The sequence below is a fragment of the Mesoplodon bidens genome (genome assembly GCF_964165515.1).
Source record: "Mesoplodon bidens genome assembly, chromosome: 15".
Taxonomy (NCBI): domain Eukaryota; kingdom Metazoa; phylum Chordata; class Mammalia; order Artiodactyla; family Ziphiidae; genus Mesoplodon; species Mesoplodon bidens.
The window spans coordinates 23,556,768-23,573,438 of record NC_138171.1 but is presented as its reverse complement, the minus strand read 5'-3'; the positions used below and the strand labels follow the sequence as shown (position 1 = coordinate 23,573,438).

Here is a 16,671-nt window from a genome sequence, read left to right as displayed (position 1 = left end):
GCAGACATGCTGGTTTTTCTCTAGGAAAAGCAGGGAGAACAGAGCTTTATAACTGGTACCAGGACCACCTGTGCCACCCTGCTGCCTCCTCCTCCTTTGGAACCAAGGTGTGGCTCCTGTTGACTGCCTCCCCTGGGCATAATCTAATTTCTCATGCCCCATTATATATGAAGCACAGTAAAGTCCTCCAAATTCTGAGTTTTCTTCAGTTTTTGAGACCAGCCAGTGTGACCTGACACTGTGCATTGAAGGTTACCCAAGTTTCACCCTTCAGACAGGAGAAACTAGGGGTCTCTCTGAGAGCCACAGAGCTCTGGAGATGGAGGCAATTCTGTGCATAGCAACAGAAGGAGAGAGGCGAGTACAGAGGAAAAGTCCATCATATAGGCAAGGCCTCTCTGCCTTTTGAATGAGTTATCACTGGCTCCGTCTCCAGCACAGACATGGAGAGTAGAGACCCGATTTAAAAACCTGCCCTTTTAGTGACTGCGAATGGGTACCAGGTTTCTTTTTAGGGTGATGATTAAAAGGTTCTAAAACCCACTGTGGTGATGTACTACTCTGTGAATACACTAAAAATTGATCTGTGCACTTTAAATGGTGAAATCATTATGTTGTGTGAATTACGTCTCGATCAAGGTGATACACACACACACACACACATTTATACATATATAAGCTGTCTCTCAGACAACACTGGAAAACTCAACTTCCATATAGTCTACTAATGCTAACCTTCTCAGAAAGAATCCTAAGAATTATAGAGGCTTAGAATCATAGACTCATTTATTATAGCATTTGTGAGACATTGGAAACAATGGGTACATTTCTAAAACATGGTTTAAAAAAATATTGAGTGAAAAAAGGCAAGTTGCATAAACGATGTCAGCAGTCTAACATTTATGCAAATAAAAATAAAACAATTCTATACATATTCTGTGGGCACACATATAAGTATATAATAATATATATAAATGGTTAACTGGTGGTGGAGAGCAGGTCTGGGTTACTGGTGACATGGTACAAGGGGATTTTAACTATATATATTGTTCTGATTTTTAATGGAAAATAGTCATGTATTATGTTATTTTCAAAATTTTTATTTATGCATAAGAAAAAGGCAGGCAACAAGAATGCCACATGTAAATGGCTAGTTCTGGGTGGTAGCATTATGGGCAGCCCCTCTTATTTTCCTTTATCCTTCCTGTATGCTAGATGAACACACTGAGGAGATGGCTGGCCTGAAGTGAGTGAGGGTGACAGCGCTGAGAAATGGTGTGTGAGAAACAGGCAGGGCTCTGTTTGAATACTATTCCCTTTTCCCCATTCCAGATATTTTTATGAGCTCCTAAGGTAGGGCTAGATCTGTGTCTGGTGGTGGGGAATACAGTCAGGTGTCTGTATCTGCAGGTTCCACATCCGTGGATTCAACTGACCATGGATAGAAAATATTCAGAAAAGAAAAATACCAGAAAGTTCCAAAAAGCAAAACTTGAATACTGCTTGCAGACAGCAACTATTTATTGTATTTGCAACTATTTACATAGTATGTACATTGCGTTAGGTATTATAAGTAATCTAGGGATGATTTAAAGTATACAGGAGGATGTACAAATACTACACCATTTTAGGTAAGGGACTTGAGCATCTGCAGATTTTGGTATTGGCAGGGGTCCCAGAACCAATCCTTCCTCCCCACCTTGTGGATACTGAAGGACAAGGATGACAGTGCTAGGTTGTGTAACATTCGCACCTTCCCTTAAGGAGCTAATTAGGAGTTAAGGTGATGAAACTTACCCAGGAAGTTAATAACAAATTTTCACTTTTGTAGGAATCCACAGAAGGGAGTCTCAAGGGTTAGGGGTAATAAGAAGGATTTCCTGAAGGAATTAGGGCCCTAAGTGGGCCCGAAAAATAAGTTTGGTTCATAGAAGCCAGAGGCATCTGGTTTACCATAAATAGACCCTATGATAGAAATCCTAATGGGTTATTGATAGTAAGAGAGAGAAAGGAGAAAAATTGGATTCAGACCATAAAAAAGACCAGCACTTCCATAGCCCTTGCTCTGTGCCATGCACATTGTAAGCCCTTGACACGTATTAACCCTGCTATTTGTACATGTAGTTTCTGTTATCATCAGGTAGGGAAACGGGCTCCAGGAGAAGAGACTTGTGCCAGGACACGCAAATGGGAAGTCGCAGGACAAAGTTCAAACCCAGGCACCTGGCAGCATAGCCTGTGTGCTTTTAACCACTGTGCTACACTGCCATTCCGTCTGTCGTTGTGAAGATCAGAATTCTGCATCATGTCCCACTTTCCTTTTGCTTCTATGACAGTTACTGTTATGTAAGACTGCCGGTGTTCATTCCTTCCTTCCATAAATATGTATTTTGTTGAGTGTCCACTACAGATGAGACATTATTCTAGAGTGGGAAACAAGGTAGACAAGGCCACTATCGTGTTTATATTGGGGCTTATATTCTAGAGCACCTTTGTCCGATGGAACTTTCTGTGACAATGGAAATGTTTAGTAGTCTGCATTATCCAAAACAGTAGCCAGCAGACACATGTAGCTACTGAACACTTGTCGTTAGTGTGACTGAGGGGCTTGTTTTTTATCTAATTAAATTTAAGTAGTCACATGTGGCTGTTGGCTGCCATAGTGGACAGCGCAGTTCTACACGTGTGTGTGTGTGTGTGTGTGTAGGGTGGGAAATGACAGATAATATCCACATTAACAAAAAAAGAATAAGGTCATTTCAGAAAGTATTAAATGCTTTGAAGAGAATGATTCAGAGCTCACAGAGTGCTGGGAAGGGGGCCTGCTATTTTAGCTCAGATGATGCAGAAGGAACTCCCTGAGGATGTGGCACCATATGAGCTGAGAGCAGAATGAGGAGGAGGAGGAGGCGGCAGCCATATCCATGTGAAAACCCAGGGGAAGAACATTCCAGGCAGAGGAAACAGCCCAAGCAAAGATCTAAAGACAGAAGTGAGCTTGGCACGTGCAAGAGATGGATAGAAGGCTAGAGAATGAGGGGAGAGGCAGGAGGAGAGGTTGGAGGGCAGTAGGCAGGTAGGGAGTCAGACCATGTGGGGCCCCAGGCTGTGGTAGGAGTTAACATCTTCTCCTGAGTGCCACGGGCAGCCAGTGCGGGGCGTTTAACAACTCACAGTGCCATTTCCCCGCAGGTAGGAGTGGTGAGCGAATGGGTAGATCTGCCCGCCCCCTGGTCCACGAGTCCTGGCTGCTGAAGGTTAGCTAAGAGTCTCTGTAGGCTCTCTTTGTTCCTTAGGCTCCCGGAGCATGCTGAGGTATAGGCTGAGACAGGGGAGGTCTCCCCTGACTGAAGTGTGTCAAAGGGCCCTTGGAGCCCAGGGAGCCCCATTATTGACTTGGGGGCGTGGTCAGTGAACAGCAGAGGTAGTATGATCAGTAGTTGGGGATACAGGCCTTGGCATGTAACAGATCTAGGTAATAATCCTGCCTGAATGTCTTCATCTGTCAAAGGGGATAATAAGCATGCCTCGCTTCTTTAGGTAAAGATTCAATGAGACGGTGTGTGTAAGTTGCCTATCCCGATGCCTGGCACGCAGGAAGCACTCATTACCTGTCAGCCACTATTGTATGGGAAGTGGGACTGTGAAAGCAGGAGTGTGGGGAGTTGCCTGCTAGCCCCTGGGGGAAACTGCTGGGCTCTCTGTGTCACTTTGGCTCTCTCTTTCCAGGGTCACTTCCCTCCAAGGGCCATTCAGATCACACAGAAGAAGCCCGCTTGGAGGACAGAGCGCGAGATCCAGTCCCTCTGTAACCTCCTGCAGGTTCTGGATAGTTACCGGAACTACTCGGAGCCCCTGCAGCTGCTCCTGGCCAAGGTCATGCGCTTTGAACGGTCAGTGAGGGGCACATCCCTTGGCCCCTGGGCTGGGGCTGGGCTGGGCAAGAAGGGCCCGGCTGCGAAGGCCACGGCGGGTCTACCAGCCCCTCTGCGGGGTGTCAGCCGTGAGAAACCTGTCACTTCACCTTGGTGCTCACCGTTATGACTGCGGCCCACTGTGTCTCAGCCATTCACTGAGAATCTACCCAGAATTAAGGAGTCACTGAGTCTGGAGAGGATCTGGTTGGAACCTCAGAAAGGATCTAGTCTAATTCCCTCATTTTTCAGATCAGGAAACTGAGGCTCGGGGGGGAAATAAGTCATCCTAGTTCACCCAGAAAATAAGTAGCAGAGCCGAGACTCAAATCCAGGCCCTAAAAGCCAGAGGGGATCACAGATGAGGTACTACATCCAGGTAGGAACAACTAGGGCAAGAGTCTGTGAACTTGGATGAGAAAAAATATTATATCTGTATTTTCATTAACCTCTGAAATTTATAATTTCCTTCAGTCATGAATGTAGGTAACAAACCACTGCATACTATTTATTTATTTATTTGGCTGTGTCGGGTCTTAGTTGTGGCACGCAGGATCTTTCGTTGCAGCACGCAGGCTTCTCTCTAGTTGTGGCATGCGGGCTTAGTTGCCCTGTGGCATGTGGGATCTTAGTTCCCTGACCAGGGATCAAACCCGCATCCCCTGCATTGGGAGGTGGATTCTTAACCACTGGACCACCTGGGAAGTCCCTGTATATATTTTTTTATAAATAAAAAAATACAGGTATTATGACATATTCAAGTTGCTGCAGATTTCTCAAAAGTTAATTTATATTTATCACATCTTTGAAATGATGGTAGTTATTAGATCTGCTGCTGGCTCTTGTTTTTCAGTGCCTTAATGAAGAGGCACATATATTGCTATATCACAAACTTGGTTTTTTCTTAACTGTAATTCTAATGTATATTATTTTATACATTTAAAACATTGTTCTGTGAAACCTTCACCAGATTGTCAACTGGTCCGTGACACACACAAAAAAGGACCTTGTAAATCCCTTGTAGTAGAGAAGCCTAAGAGGTACATGTGAAAATAGTTATTTCCAGGACATTTCAGTGGCCTCAGGGGGGCAGCCTAGCAGAATATTTGAGGTAAAACCTGTCTTGAAATCTAAGATGTAAGGTCACTATAGGTTTGTGCCCTATCTTCCTTCATAGTGGTCACAGTCTAAGACATAACCACACTAACTATGGGTTACAGACGACCCTTTATGACCCATGCAGGGTCTGTTTCGCAGATAATAAGCCAGGAGGAGGTAACCTTCCAGCTAGCTTGGCCAAGGGAGTTTCACAGAAGAGGTGGCATTTGAACAGGTAGATTTGACAAGTGGAGGTGTAGATGGGACATTCCAGGCAAAGGGAACCATCTGCTTTGTTCTAGCCCAGTAAAGAGAGGGAGTCACTGCTGTCTTTTTTTTTTTTTTTTTTTTGCAGTACGCGGGCCTCTCACTGTTGTGGCCTCTCCCGTTGCGGAGCACAGGCTCCGGACATGCAGGCTCAGCGGCCATGGCTCACAGGCCCAGCCGCTCTGCGGCATGTGGGATCTTCCCGGACCGGGGCACGAACCCGTGTCCCGAACTCGTGTCCCCTGCATTGGCAGGCGGAGTCTCAACCACTGCGCCACCAGGGGAGCCCCCACTGCTGTCTTAAAGTAAGATTCTATAGCAGGCAGAATGTCGTCACAGAAAGAAAAAGAGTCACAGGCTTAGAAGCTCTGGAATTTAATGCCCCGTCTGCTGTGTGACCTCAGGCAAGCCACTTAACCTTTCTGAGCCTAGTATCCCTATGAGTGATATAAAGATAATAATATGAATTTTACAGGCTTTTTGTGAACATCAGGAGGTGGTAATTGTTAAAGCCCTCCACTAAGTTGCTGATTACTATTTCTGGGACTGGGAATTAGCAGATTAGATAGGATTCTTCCACTTGCTAGTGACAGAAAACCCAGCCTAAGGGAATGCACTGGTGGCTCATGTATCTGAAAGTCCTGGGATAGTTCTCCAGCTTCAGGCTCAGCTGGATTCAGGGGCTCAGTGTCACCAGGACCCACGTTTGTGTCTGTCTCTCTCCATCTCTTGGCACTTCATTTGCATAAGCAACTTATGCAAATGCAAAGGAGAGTGTCTGTCTGAGACTCTCCCTTCATGGTGGCAAGCCGGCTGCTACAGCCACAGCTCCAAACTTCTAGCTTTCCAGGTTCAGTCCATTGGAAAGGAGAGAATACCTCTTCACAATCAAGTCAGAGCCTTGGGATTAGTTCTTTCTGAGCCAGGGTGATCTCACTTGAATCACCAGTGGGTTAGTGATGTTCCGATTGTCTAAGAGTCAAGAAAAGGTGTTTCCCCCAAAGTAAAATCAGGGTGCAGTTGGTGGAAAAAGGTGACCAGATGCTTGGCAGAGAAAACAACAGATATCTGCTGTATGAGATATCTCTTCACTCCCAAAATGTAGGTTCTGGTCTCTGAGGGTCTACCCTGGAATGAAGGCTGGCCTGTGTTCTCTCGTCCCCAAAGTCTTATTTCCTGGCTGAATATGCTTGCCTTCTCCCATCTAGTCATTGTCGTCTGGGCTGTCGCCTCTTTCCTCTATTGATAAAGCCTCTGGCTTGTACATTGTCCTGTCTGATGGAGCTTACTGTTCTTTCTTTGAATATGCCAGGCCTCCAGCCATCTCTGTGCTTTTGGACATGGTGGTCCCTCTGCTTACGACACTCTTTTTTTTTTTTTTTTTTTTTAAAGATGTTGGGGGTAGGAGTTTATTAATTAATTAATTTATTTTTGCTGTGTTGGGTCTTCATCTCTGTGCGAGGGCTTTCCCTAGCCGTGGCGAGCGGGGGCCACTCTTCACCGCGGTGCGCGGGCCTCCCACCACCGCGGCCTCTCCCGTTGAGGAGCACAGGCTCCAGACGCGCAGGCTCAGCAGTTGTGGCCCACGGACCCAGTCGCTCCGCGGCACGCGGGATCCTCCCAGACCAGGGCTCGAACCCGCGTCCCCTGCACTAGCAGGCAGACTCTCAACCACTGCGCCACGAGGGAAGCCCCACGACACTCTTTCATCTCTCTGGCCACCTGGATGACTCTAGCCACCATCCTAGAGCCTTCTCTGGCCTTCCTAAACTGGGTTAAGTGCCCTTTCTCTCTGCTTCTGAATTAGCCTGTGCCTTACGTCTTTTAAAGCATTTTTAAACCTTATTTACTTCTTGTATTTAACCATAATTTTGAGAACAAAATTTGTATTTTTTATCACTACACCTGTTAGACACCATTGGTATTTGTCTAACTTATTGAATGAATGAAGGAAATGAATAAACACTAAAAGAAGTGAGATTTGACTTGAACTTGCATTTGAAATACAGAAACTATCCTCCTTTGAGCCTAAGAACTGTTAGTTTGCTCTGAACCTGGGTACCTCTGCCCTAAAGGTTCCCAGTTGGATAGTGAGCTATTAGGGATCATAATAAGATCATTTATCCATCTCTTTCTAAGTATGCTCATCTGCATTTTACAGACAAGAGTAACTGAGGCTCAGAGAGGGGATATGAATTGCCTAGTGTCCCACAGCTAAGGGCAAAACCAGGATTTGGATCCTGGTCTGACTCTAAAGCCAGTGGTCGTAATCATTTAGCTACGCATCCATTGCTTCCAGCATTTGTTCATTCATTTATTCAACAACTGTTCATTGCCTGAGCAGACTGACAAAGGCTCTGCTCTCCGGCAGCTTCCTCTAATGGAGGTGGGCGTCTGGACAAATGTTAGTGAAGGGGTCAAGCTTGATGGGGATGGGGCTGGGCTGTTCTGAGGTCCCTTCTAGTCCCAGTCTGTGCTTTCATACTCCAGAGCAGGGAGCACGGCCCGTCCAGATCTCCTCCCCTTAGGGACCAGACTCTGTGTTGCTACCAGGTCAACTGGCCATGGTTTTTTCCCAGGTTTGGTCGCAGGCGTGTGATCGTCAGGAAGGGCCAGAGGGGCAACAGCTTTTATTTTATCTACCTGGGCACGGTGGCCGTGACTGAGGACGAAGATGGCATCAGTGCCTTCCTGGACCCCCACCCAACGTTGCTGCAAAAGGGCAGCTGTTTTGGGGTAAGCACGGGGCACGGGTCTGCGTTCCTGGGGTGGGGTTCGGGGTGTGACAGGACTCCTGCTACAACCTCTAGGCCAGGCCCAGTCCTGCCTTTCACTCTGTGCAAGTCATTGCCCTGTTGTGGGTCACAGAGCCCTTACCTGTCAAATGCCGACTGAGTTGGAGCCAGTGATGTCCAAGTCCCACCACTTCGTTTGTGATGTTTAAGGAGTATGTTCCCTCTATAACCCCCTAGAGATGCAGTGACTCCTCAGCAAGGCCTCTCCAGCTTCCTTTCTCTGCCCTGGTCAAACCAGTTGCCTCTTTTTCCACAGGCAGCATATTAAGAGGGAGGGGCGTGGGCCCATAGAAGCAGGGAGTGAGCAGGGGCACAAGGCGGTCCAGGGAACCTGCAGTCTGGGGAGGAGAGATTTCTCAGGGGAGATGGAAGCAGGGAAGAGGTGGTCAGGGCTGTGGGCACAACGCCAGGGGTGACCTCTCACTTGCCTTTGCCCCTGCCTACCCAACAGGAAATGGGCTTTCTAACTTCTTCAGTGAGGAGGGCCACCGTGGTCTGTATGGAAGAAACAGAGTTCTTGGTTGTTGACAGAGAGGATTTCCTTGCTAATAAACTGGACCAAGAAGTTAAAAAGGATGCTCAGCATCGGTTTGAATTTTTTAGGTAACTCCACCAGCCAGCATCTTCCCCCTGTGTGTCTATTAGGTGCCTTTGTCCTAGACCCAGTGGGGAACACTAGGTGCTGTCCTCTCTGCTTGGAATGCTTTTTGGTACCCACCTCCCACCCAACTTCTCGGTCTAGCAAACTCCTAACATACCTTCAGGTCGCAGTTCAAATATCCCTTCCTTATGGGATAGTAACAACAGGATAGCTAACATGCATTGAGCACTTGCTGGGCCGGGCAGGATGCTCAGCCCTTTGTACCACCCGTTATATCTAATCTCACATTCAACCCATGATGTTCTTTCTCTTTTTCTCCCCAGTTTACAGTGAGGGAAGCAAGGCTCAGGATGGTGATGTGTCCAGAATGCCTGACTCAGAGTCTCTGGGCTTCACCACCCCGCCTCACTAACCAAGCCCAGCTACCCTCACTCCAGAATAGAGAGGGTGCCCCCTCAGTGCTTCTACCCTGTGTTTCCGTAAAGCCCCATCCAAACTGTAATTCTTGATCATATAATACTTTCTTTACAGTTTATTTGTGCCATCAGACAGTAAGCAGCACAGTGGCAAGGGCAGACCTGGCTTTTTCACCATCATCATCCCTATGTTATCACAGTGCCAGGCGCATGCAGGTGCTCGTTTAATTATCTTTAGTTACTTGCCTTGAGGAAAAGAGTGAAAATCAAATGGAGCATCTGCACTGGCACTGAGAATACAGGTTGTAGGGTTGCAGGGCCATAGAGAAGCGTGTTGAGCAGAGGGGTGGGCTGGAACTGAGAGAAAGCCATCTGCATGAAGGGGCTGCAGCCCGAAAAGGGAGGGACTCGGTTCTGAAGGGAGGGACAGTTCATTTTTGTATACAGTGGAAGAAAAATAGGACCGTGTTCTAATCTCAGCTCTTAGGCTTATCCACCATGGGACCCTAGATAGGTCGCTTCACTTCTCTGGGCTTTAGTCTCCTGTGCAGTAAAATGGGGATAACAATTCCTCTCTCCCGAGGTCATTGTAAGAATCAAATGAGGTGATCGTGGGAAGTGCGTGGCTCAGTCTTGGCCCAGGAGGTGCTCCTTCTGTGGTGGCCCTGCTTTCCTCCTGTGTTTCCAGACCCTTCTCCTCCTTGGGCATGGCACTGACCCTGTTCCCCTTTGATGCCTTGGACAGAACTCGGTGCTCCCTCGCCTAGGTTGAGACCTGAATCACCCGAGTTCAGGGCTCATAATCTGTTGGAGCTGAGAAGATCTAAGATGATTTTTGTTGGCAGCCCCGCGGGGCCACCTGCGAGGGAAGGGAAGCCCACGATCAGCGGTGTATGAGGTTCAAGATCAGCGGAAGGGGTGGTCACTGCCGGGTGGGCCTTTCACCACAGGGCACAAACAGGCCAAAAGAGGAGAGTCCAGAATTCCCCCATTCCCAGGCCCAGGGCTGAGGATTTGAAGCCAATAGGCTGGAGGAGACAGGGGTTGGAATGAGCTGCCCAAACCAAAGGTAGGGCCCGGACTGCTGGGCTGGGGGACAGGATAGCCAGTGAGCTGAAGTGAGGAACTCTTGGGTGCTCCTTGTAATGGGAGTAGCTCAGTGGTAACAAGGTTGGCAGGGGATTCAGCCGGGAGAAGCTCCTGGAGGGAGGAGCGGAGGTGAAAGAAGCAGAGCTCCAACCACCCCCGGTGCGTCTGAGGCTCAGTTAGGGGAGCAGCTGAAGGGCAGGGCCTTGAGAAGAGGGCAGGGGAGCAAAGGACAAGTGACAGGAGACCAGCTGCAGGCTAGGCTAGCGAGCAGGGTGGGTGTGAAATCTTCCACCTCAAGCCTTTGCAAGAGCAGGAGAACATATTCCTTTTCTGGAAATTGCTAAGTGCTGAGCCACCTTGGTGACAGAGGGCGATGAAGTCTAACAGGCTTTTCCCCTCAGGAAGATGGATCTGTTTCACTCCTGGTCCGATGAGAAGCTCTGGAAGCTCGTAATCCTGGGGAAGAAAGAGAAGTTCTCATACGGGCAGCTGATCTCAAAGGACTTTGTAGAATCATCCTCCATCGTGTTTGTGTGTAAGGTAAAGAGGTCTGGGGTAGGGTGGTGAAGCTGGGAAGAGCGTGCCTAATCTAATGTCCTGTAGCCTGGTGACTGGCAGAGCCCTGGCCTTCAACACGTCTTTTTCTGAGCTCCCACGTCCTACTTAAAAAGGCAAAGGAGTGTCCATCGACAGGTGAATGGATAAAGAAGATGTGGCACATATATACAATGGAATATTACTCAGCCGTAAAGAGAAACTGAGTTGTTTGTAGTGAGGTGGATGGACCTAGAGACTGTCATACAGAGTGAAGTAAGTCAGAAAGAGAAAAATAAATACTGTATGCTAACACATATATGTGGAATCTAAAAAAAAAAAGATGAACCTAGGGACAGGACAGAAGTAAAGAGGCAGATGTAGGTAATGGACTTGAAGACACAGGGAGGGGGAAGGGTAAGCTGGGACGAAGTGAGAGAGTGGCATGGACATATATACACTACCAAACGTAAAGTAGAGAGCGAGTGGGAAGCAGCCGCATAGCACAGGGAGATCAGCTCGGTGCTTTGTGACCACCTAGAGGGGTGGGATGGGGAAGGTGGGAGGGAGACGCAAGAGGGAGGAGATATGGGGTTATAGTATGCATATAGCTGATGCACTTTGTTATACAGCAGAAACTAACCATTGTAAAGCAATTATGCTCCAATAAAGATGTTAAAAAAAAAAAAGAAAAAGACAAAGGACACATTTTGGCCACCCTCCCTCAGAGGGTTGCTGTGAACGTTAAGATATAGCTGTTATATTACAAAGAGGGCAGGTGTGGGGAGGGGACCCCTTCCTTCAGCTCATATACATGTTTATTTACAAACAGGTACATATTTAAATTATGCATTTGGCTCTTGAATTTTAATGATGCCAGGTCACTATTTATTATTTCTTTTTGGCTGCATTGGGTCTTCATTGCTGCACACGGGCTTTCTCTACTTGCGGCAAGCAGGGGCAACTCTTCGTTGCGGTGCGCGGGCTTCTCATTGCGGTGGCTTCTCTTGTTGTGGAGCACGGGCTCTAGGCGCGCGGGCTTCAGTAGCTGTGGCACTCGGGGTCTGTAGTTGTGGCTCGCGGCTCTAGAGCTCAGGCTCAGTAGTTGTGGCGCACGGGCTTAGTTGCTCCATGGCATGTGAGATCTTCCCGGACCAGGGCTCGAACCTGTCTCTCCTGCATTGGCAGGTGGATTCTTAACCACTGCGCCACCAGGGAAGTCTCCAGATCACTTTTTATAATTATAATCTCTAAATTGTAAAAGTGATACCACCACATTATACAACTTTCCAGGAAGAGGGACAAATGAGCTCATTACCACAGAATAGATTTCCAAAATTGAAATTGCTTAGCATCACCATTTTTATGACTCTTGGAACAAACTGCTTTTCACAAGGAGGGATCCACTTTCTCTAGCTCCCAGCAACATACAACTTTGCCAGTGCCACCAAGCTCTGCCGTCATTCTTTCAAAAGTTTTTAAATTTAATATGTGGCAATTACTGCCTCATTGAGGATTTAACTTATGTTTTTTTCTGATTACTAGTGAGATTAATCTTGTTTGTTTACTATCTGAATTTTGTGTTTTGTGAATTGCTTTATGTCCTTTGCCCCCTGCTCTGTTGGTTGATAATGAAAAGAAAATTTAAGGAGGTTGATATTGTCATTATTGCCATTTTACAGAGGTGGAAAGGAAGGTTAGGTGGCTGTTCAAGGTCACGCATTTGATGAGGGGCATGAGGCAGGGTTCGACCCAGGTCTGTCTGACCCCAAAGCTCTTCTTCCCAGAAGCTGGGACTTGGGATTTGAGTTGACCTTTCCATCAGTTGTTGACCCTGCTCAAATCCTAAGTAGTTCATCATCATAATCATCATCATAAGAGTCACTGTTTTTTTTGAGGCTCTTTGCTCCTGTGCTAGGAGTTCTACTGACATCATTAATCTTTTTTTTTGTTTATTTTGGAATAGGTAGTACTTCACATGCTTCAAAATTCAAAACGTTCACAAGAGTGATGTCTCCCTCCCCCCTCTCTCTCCCAGAATATCCCTCCCCAGGGACCACCACCAGCACCAGTTTCTTGTGTCTCTGTCCTCCACACGTTCTCTCTCTATACAGGCAAATGCGTGTGTATATGTTTTTTCCTTTTTTTTCATAAGTGGTGTCATCCTGTACAGACTGTTCTGCACTTTGCTGTTTCATTTAAGAGTATTTCTGTAGGTTGTTCCATATCAGTACATAAAGAACTCATTCATTCTCTTTTACCACTCATGAGTATTTTACTGTATGGTTGTGCTTTATTTTTTTATATATTTATTCGAGTATAATTGCTTTACAATGTTGTGTTAGTTTCTGCTGTATAACAAAGTAAATCAGCTATATGTATACATATATCCCCATATCCCCTCCCTCTTGTGTCTCCCTCCCACCCTCCCTATCCCACCCCTCTAGGTCATCACAAAGCATCGAGCTGATCTCCCTGTGCTGTGCTATGCAGCAGCTTCCCACTAGCCATCCATTTTACATTTGGTAGTGTATATATGTCAATGCTACGCTCTCACTTTGTCCCCGCTTCCCCTTCCCCCTCGGTGTCCTCAAGACCATTCTCTACGTCTGCGTCTTTATTCCTGCCCTGCCACTAGGTTCATCAGTACTGTTTTTTTAGATTCTATATGTATGGTTGTACTTTAACCAGTTCCCTAACTGATGGATATTTAGGTTATCTCAACGTTTGCTATTTCAAACAGTGCTTTGATGAATAACTGTGTACCTAGTACCATTCTACCATAAATCTTCACCGTAGCTCTACCAGGAAGATATTATTATTCCAAGTTTGCAGATGAAGAAGTTGAAGCTAAGATGCCTTAAGAAAGGCCACCTAGCTAGTAAGTGGCAGAGCCAGAATTTTGCCCCCAAACTCCCATATTTAATATCTCCTGTATACCTATTGCCTACACGTTAAGCCACCACAGACATTTGCCAAGTTTTTGCCAAGATCATGACACAGTGGCCCAGGCTCTGGAGGGATACAAAGGTGGAAAAGATTGGTTCTCTGGGGCTTCCCTGGTGGCGCAGTGGTTAAGAATCTGCCTGCCAATGCAGGGGACATGGGTTCGAGCCCTGGTCCGGGAAGATCCCACATGCCATGGAGCAGTTAGCCCGTGCACCACAACTACTGAGCCTGTGCTCTACAGCCCGCGAGCCACAACTACTGACCCCGAGTGCCACAACTACTGAAGCCCGTGCGCCTAGAGCCTGTGCTCTGCAACAGGAGAAGCCACCGCAATGAGAAGCCCATGCACCGCAACAAAGAGTAGCCCCCGCTTGCCACAACTAGAGGAAAGCCCACGCGCAGCAACGAAGACCCAACGCAGCCAAAAATAAAATATATTTATATATTAAAAAAAAAAGAAAAGATTGGTTCTCTCTCCTTATATATCTTCTCCACTAGATTCTAAGTGTAGACAAAGTTGTCAATGCCGACTACCAAGCGATTAGTACAAACCCTGTGAATTACAAGAATTCAGGATGCAGAACTCTCTAAAGGCTGAAGGCTCCAAGGAGGGCTTCCTGGAGGATGTGAGGTGGGAGATGAGCATTGAAGTATTGGGCCCTTAGACAAAAGTAGGGGGCAAGATTGGTTGTGTGCTGGAGCTGGCTCTTCCTGGCTTGAGAGAGCCGATTGTTAAGTTCTCAGGAATTTTGCAAGTCAGTACACATGATAATTATTAAAAATTAAATTATATAAACCTACAATTAAATATTGAAAACAAGGGTAATAAATACTGAAAAACTTATCATTTCCTGGATTTATTGCATTTTACTATTATCTATGCTCTTGAAGTTCCTTTTGCCCATAGTATCCATATGGTGGAAATCTCTACCATTGTGCACATCTCTTCTCAGTTCCATGTACAGTGACTTCCCATTGGTAGCTGAAAATCGACCATGGTGGGAGTATGTGAACACACAATGGAAATAGGCAGACTCTCTAAGTCAGGTCTTGATTTATGGCTTTGCTGATTGTCTTAAGAAAGCTATAGAGGAAATGTTTATAATGCAGATTAAATTTCAAAGTGGGCTGGGTCTGTAGCCATTACATTGTAAAGAGCAGAAAATTAAGGAAATGTTTTCCAGTATTCAAAAATGACTCATCATAGTTTCATCATAGCAGTTATATAATTGATGAACAGGTGAAGTTCTGATAGACATAGTGTTAAAGCTAAAAGAGGTTTCAATTTAATGAATATAATTTATAAGAGGGTGAGAAATAGTTTACCAGTAGAGTACAAGTCAGACTTAATAATATTAAATTTATAGATTGGGATGCAGATTCATTTGTCAAATTATGGTTGGATTGTGACTATAGACTAGCCACTGATATGAGTTCAGCCAAAGTCAATAAAAGCATTCTGTGAGAATCGATTGGCTATATGGAATTTCCAATAAGTGTGGTATATTTTATTATTATTTATAAATTGTGTGTAACACACCCTTCATAACAGTAAAATGTATAGACGTGCATACATTTTACCCAAGAGCCGGTTGTTTCAGCGTCACCAGGGATGTGTTTGTGTTGTGGTTTTTGGGTTCAGTCCCAGAGAACAGTCAAGTCTAGCTAATGCAAGCAGGAAGGGATTTACTGTGGGATGTTAAATGGCTAACAGATTTACTGGTGAGGGGAGACCTGAAGAAACAGGCTCTAGACTGAAAATGACTCCCAAACGACTCCAAATCAGAGTCCAGAACTGGACTGTCACCGGTGCTGCTGCTCCTGCCAAGTTCAGGAAGCCACCGTCTCCACTAGTGAAGTGGATGTCCCACCGTTCCAAAACCAAGCCTTGCCCAGGTGTACTGGATTGGTGGAACCCAAATCACATCCAGAGCCTTAGCTTCAGGGTACCTTGGGAAATGTAGTGTTTGGTTTCCAGCCTCTACACACTAACACTAAAAGGGGATTGGATGCACAGGATCTGACCCAGAGGAGGGCGAGGATGAGGATGAGGTCCTTGCCAGTGGAGGGGGGAAGAGTCTGATAAGTTTGGAGAATCCTGATGGTCATGTGAGGAGAGGTGGGAGAAAGCCTAGAAGAGAAACTGGTGGTGGAGAGCCCTGAAGGCCAACCTGAATAATTTGCCATTCTTTCTCCCCCTGATATCTGCTTCCTATTTCCTAAAATATTGGGGTGATTGCCTCCAAAGCCAAGAATGCCATGTGTCTGCAAATTTAACTCTAAGCTCTTTTGATACTGTATAACCAGAAAAGATGGGGGAGATGAGCAGTAAGGGATATAAATTCAAGACTTTGTTTACTCAGCATGATGGTTACATCCTGACCAGCAGAAGGTTCTTAATCTGGTTTAGCCTGCATTTCTTTATTTGTAAAATTGGACTATGTGCTTACTTCATAAAGTCTGTGAGGATGAGATTAGCTCAGCACATGCTCACTCACCTCAGTCACCCTCTAATCCAGTGGTTCTCAAAGTGTTGTCGCTGGACCAGCAGCGACACCTGGGAACTCATTAGAAATGCAGATTCTCGGGCCCACCCAAGAGCTATTAAACCCAAAACTCTGGGAGAAGGGGCTCAGTAATCTGTGTTCTGACAACACTGACATCTGCTTCCGGGTGATTCTGATGTGCACTAAAGCTGGAGGACCCCTGATCTAAGGGAAGAGTTTTCAAATTTTGGTAAGCATAACAAACTCCTAGAGTGCTTCTGAAAATGGCAGAGTCCTGCCTCACCCCAGAAATTCTGCTTCATTAATTCTGGAAATCTGCATCTGAATAAGCGTCGCAGGTGATGTCTAATGCTTGAACTTCATTCTGAGAAAAATAATACAGATGTCACAAAGTGACATCAGATAGAGAGCCTCTTGCCTAGTAGATGAGTTGGTTTATCCCTTATAGTATTTTGCTAAAACCTGATTTAATTGTTAATGTGAAGTTTCTACATAAAAGTT

General features: G+C 46.1%; 1 protein-coding gene across 2 annotated transcripts in view; it reads left to right on the top strand.

Annotated features, from left to right (window-relative positions):
• Positions 1–16,671, top strand: part of CNBD2 (cyclic nucleotide binding domain containing 2) — a gene marked incomplete at its 3' end in the record, with an annotated part of 63,364 nt that overhangs the window by 19,265 nt on the left and 27,428 nt on the right. For both annotated transcript variants that reach the window (XM_081257887.1, XM_081257886.1), the window contains exons 5-8: positions 3,730–3,893; positions 7,859–8,015; positions 8,526–8,677; positions 10,582–10,720. In XM_081257887.1, the coding sequence (XP_081114013.1) occupies positions 3,730–3,893; positions 7,859–8,015; positions 8,526–8,677; positions 10,582–10,720 (612 nt within the window). The remainder of the gene's footprint in view (positions 1–3,729; positions 3,894–7,858; positions 8,016–8,525; positions 8,678–10,581; positions 10,721–16,671) is intronic.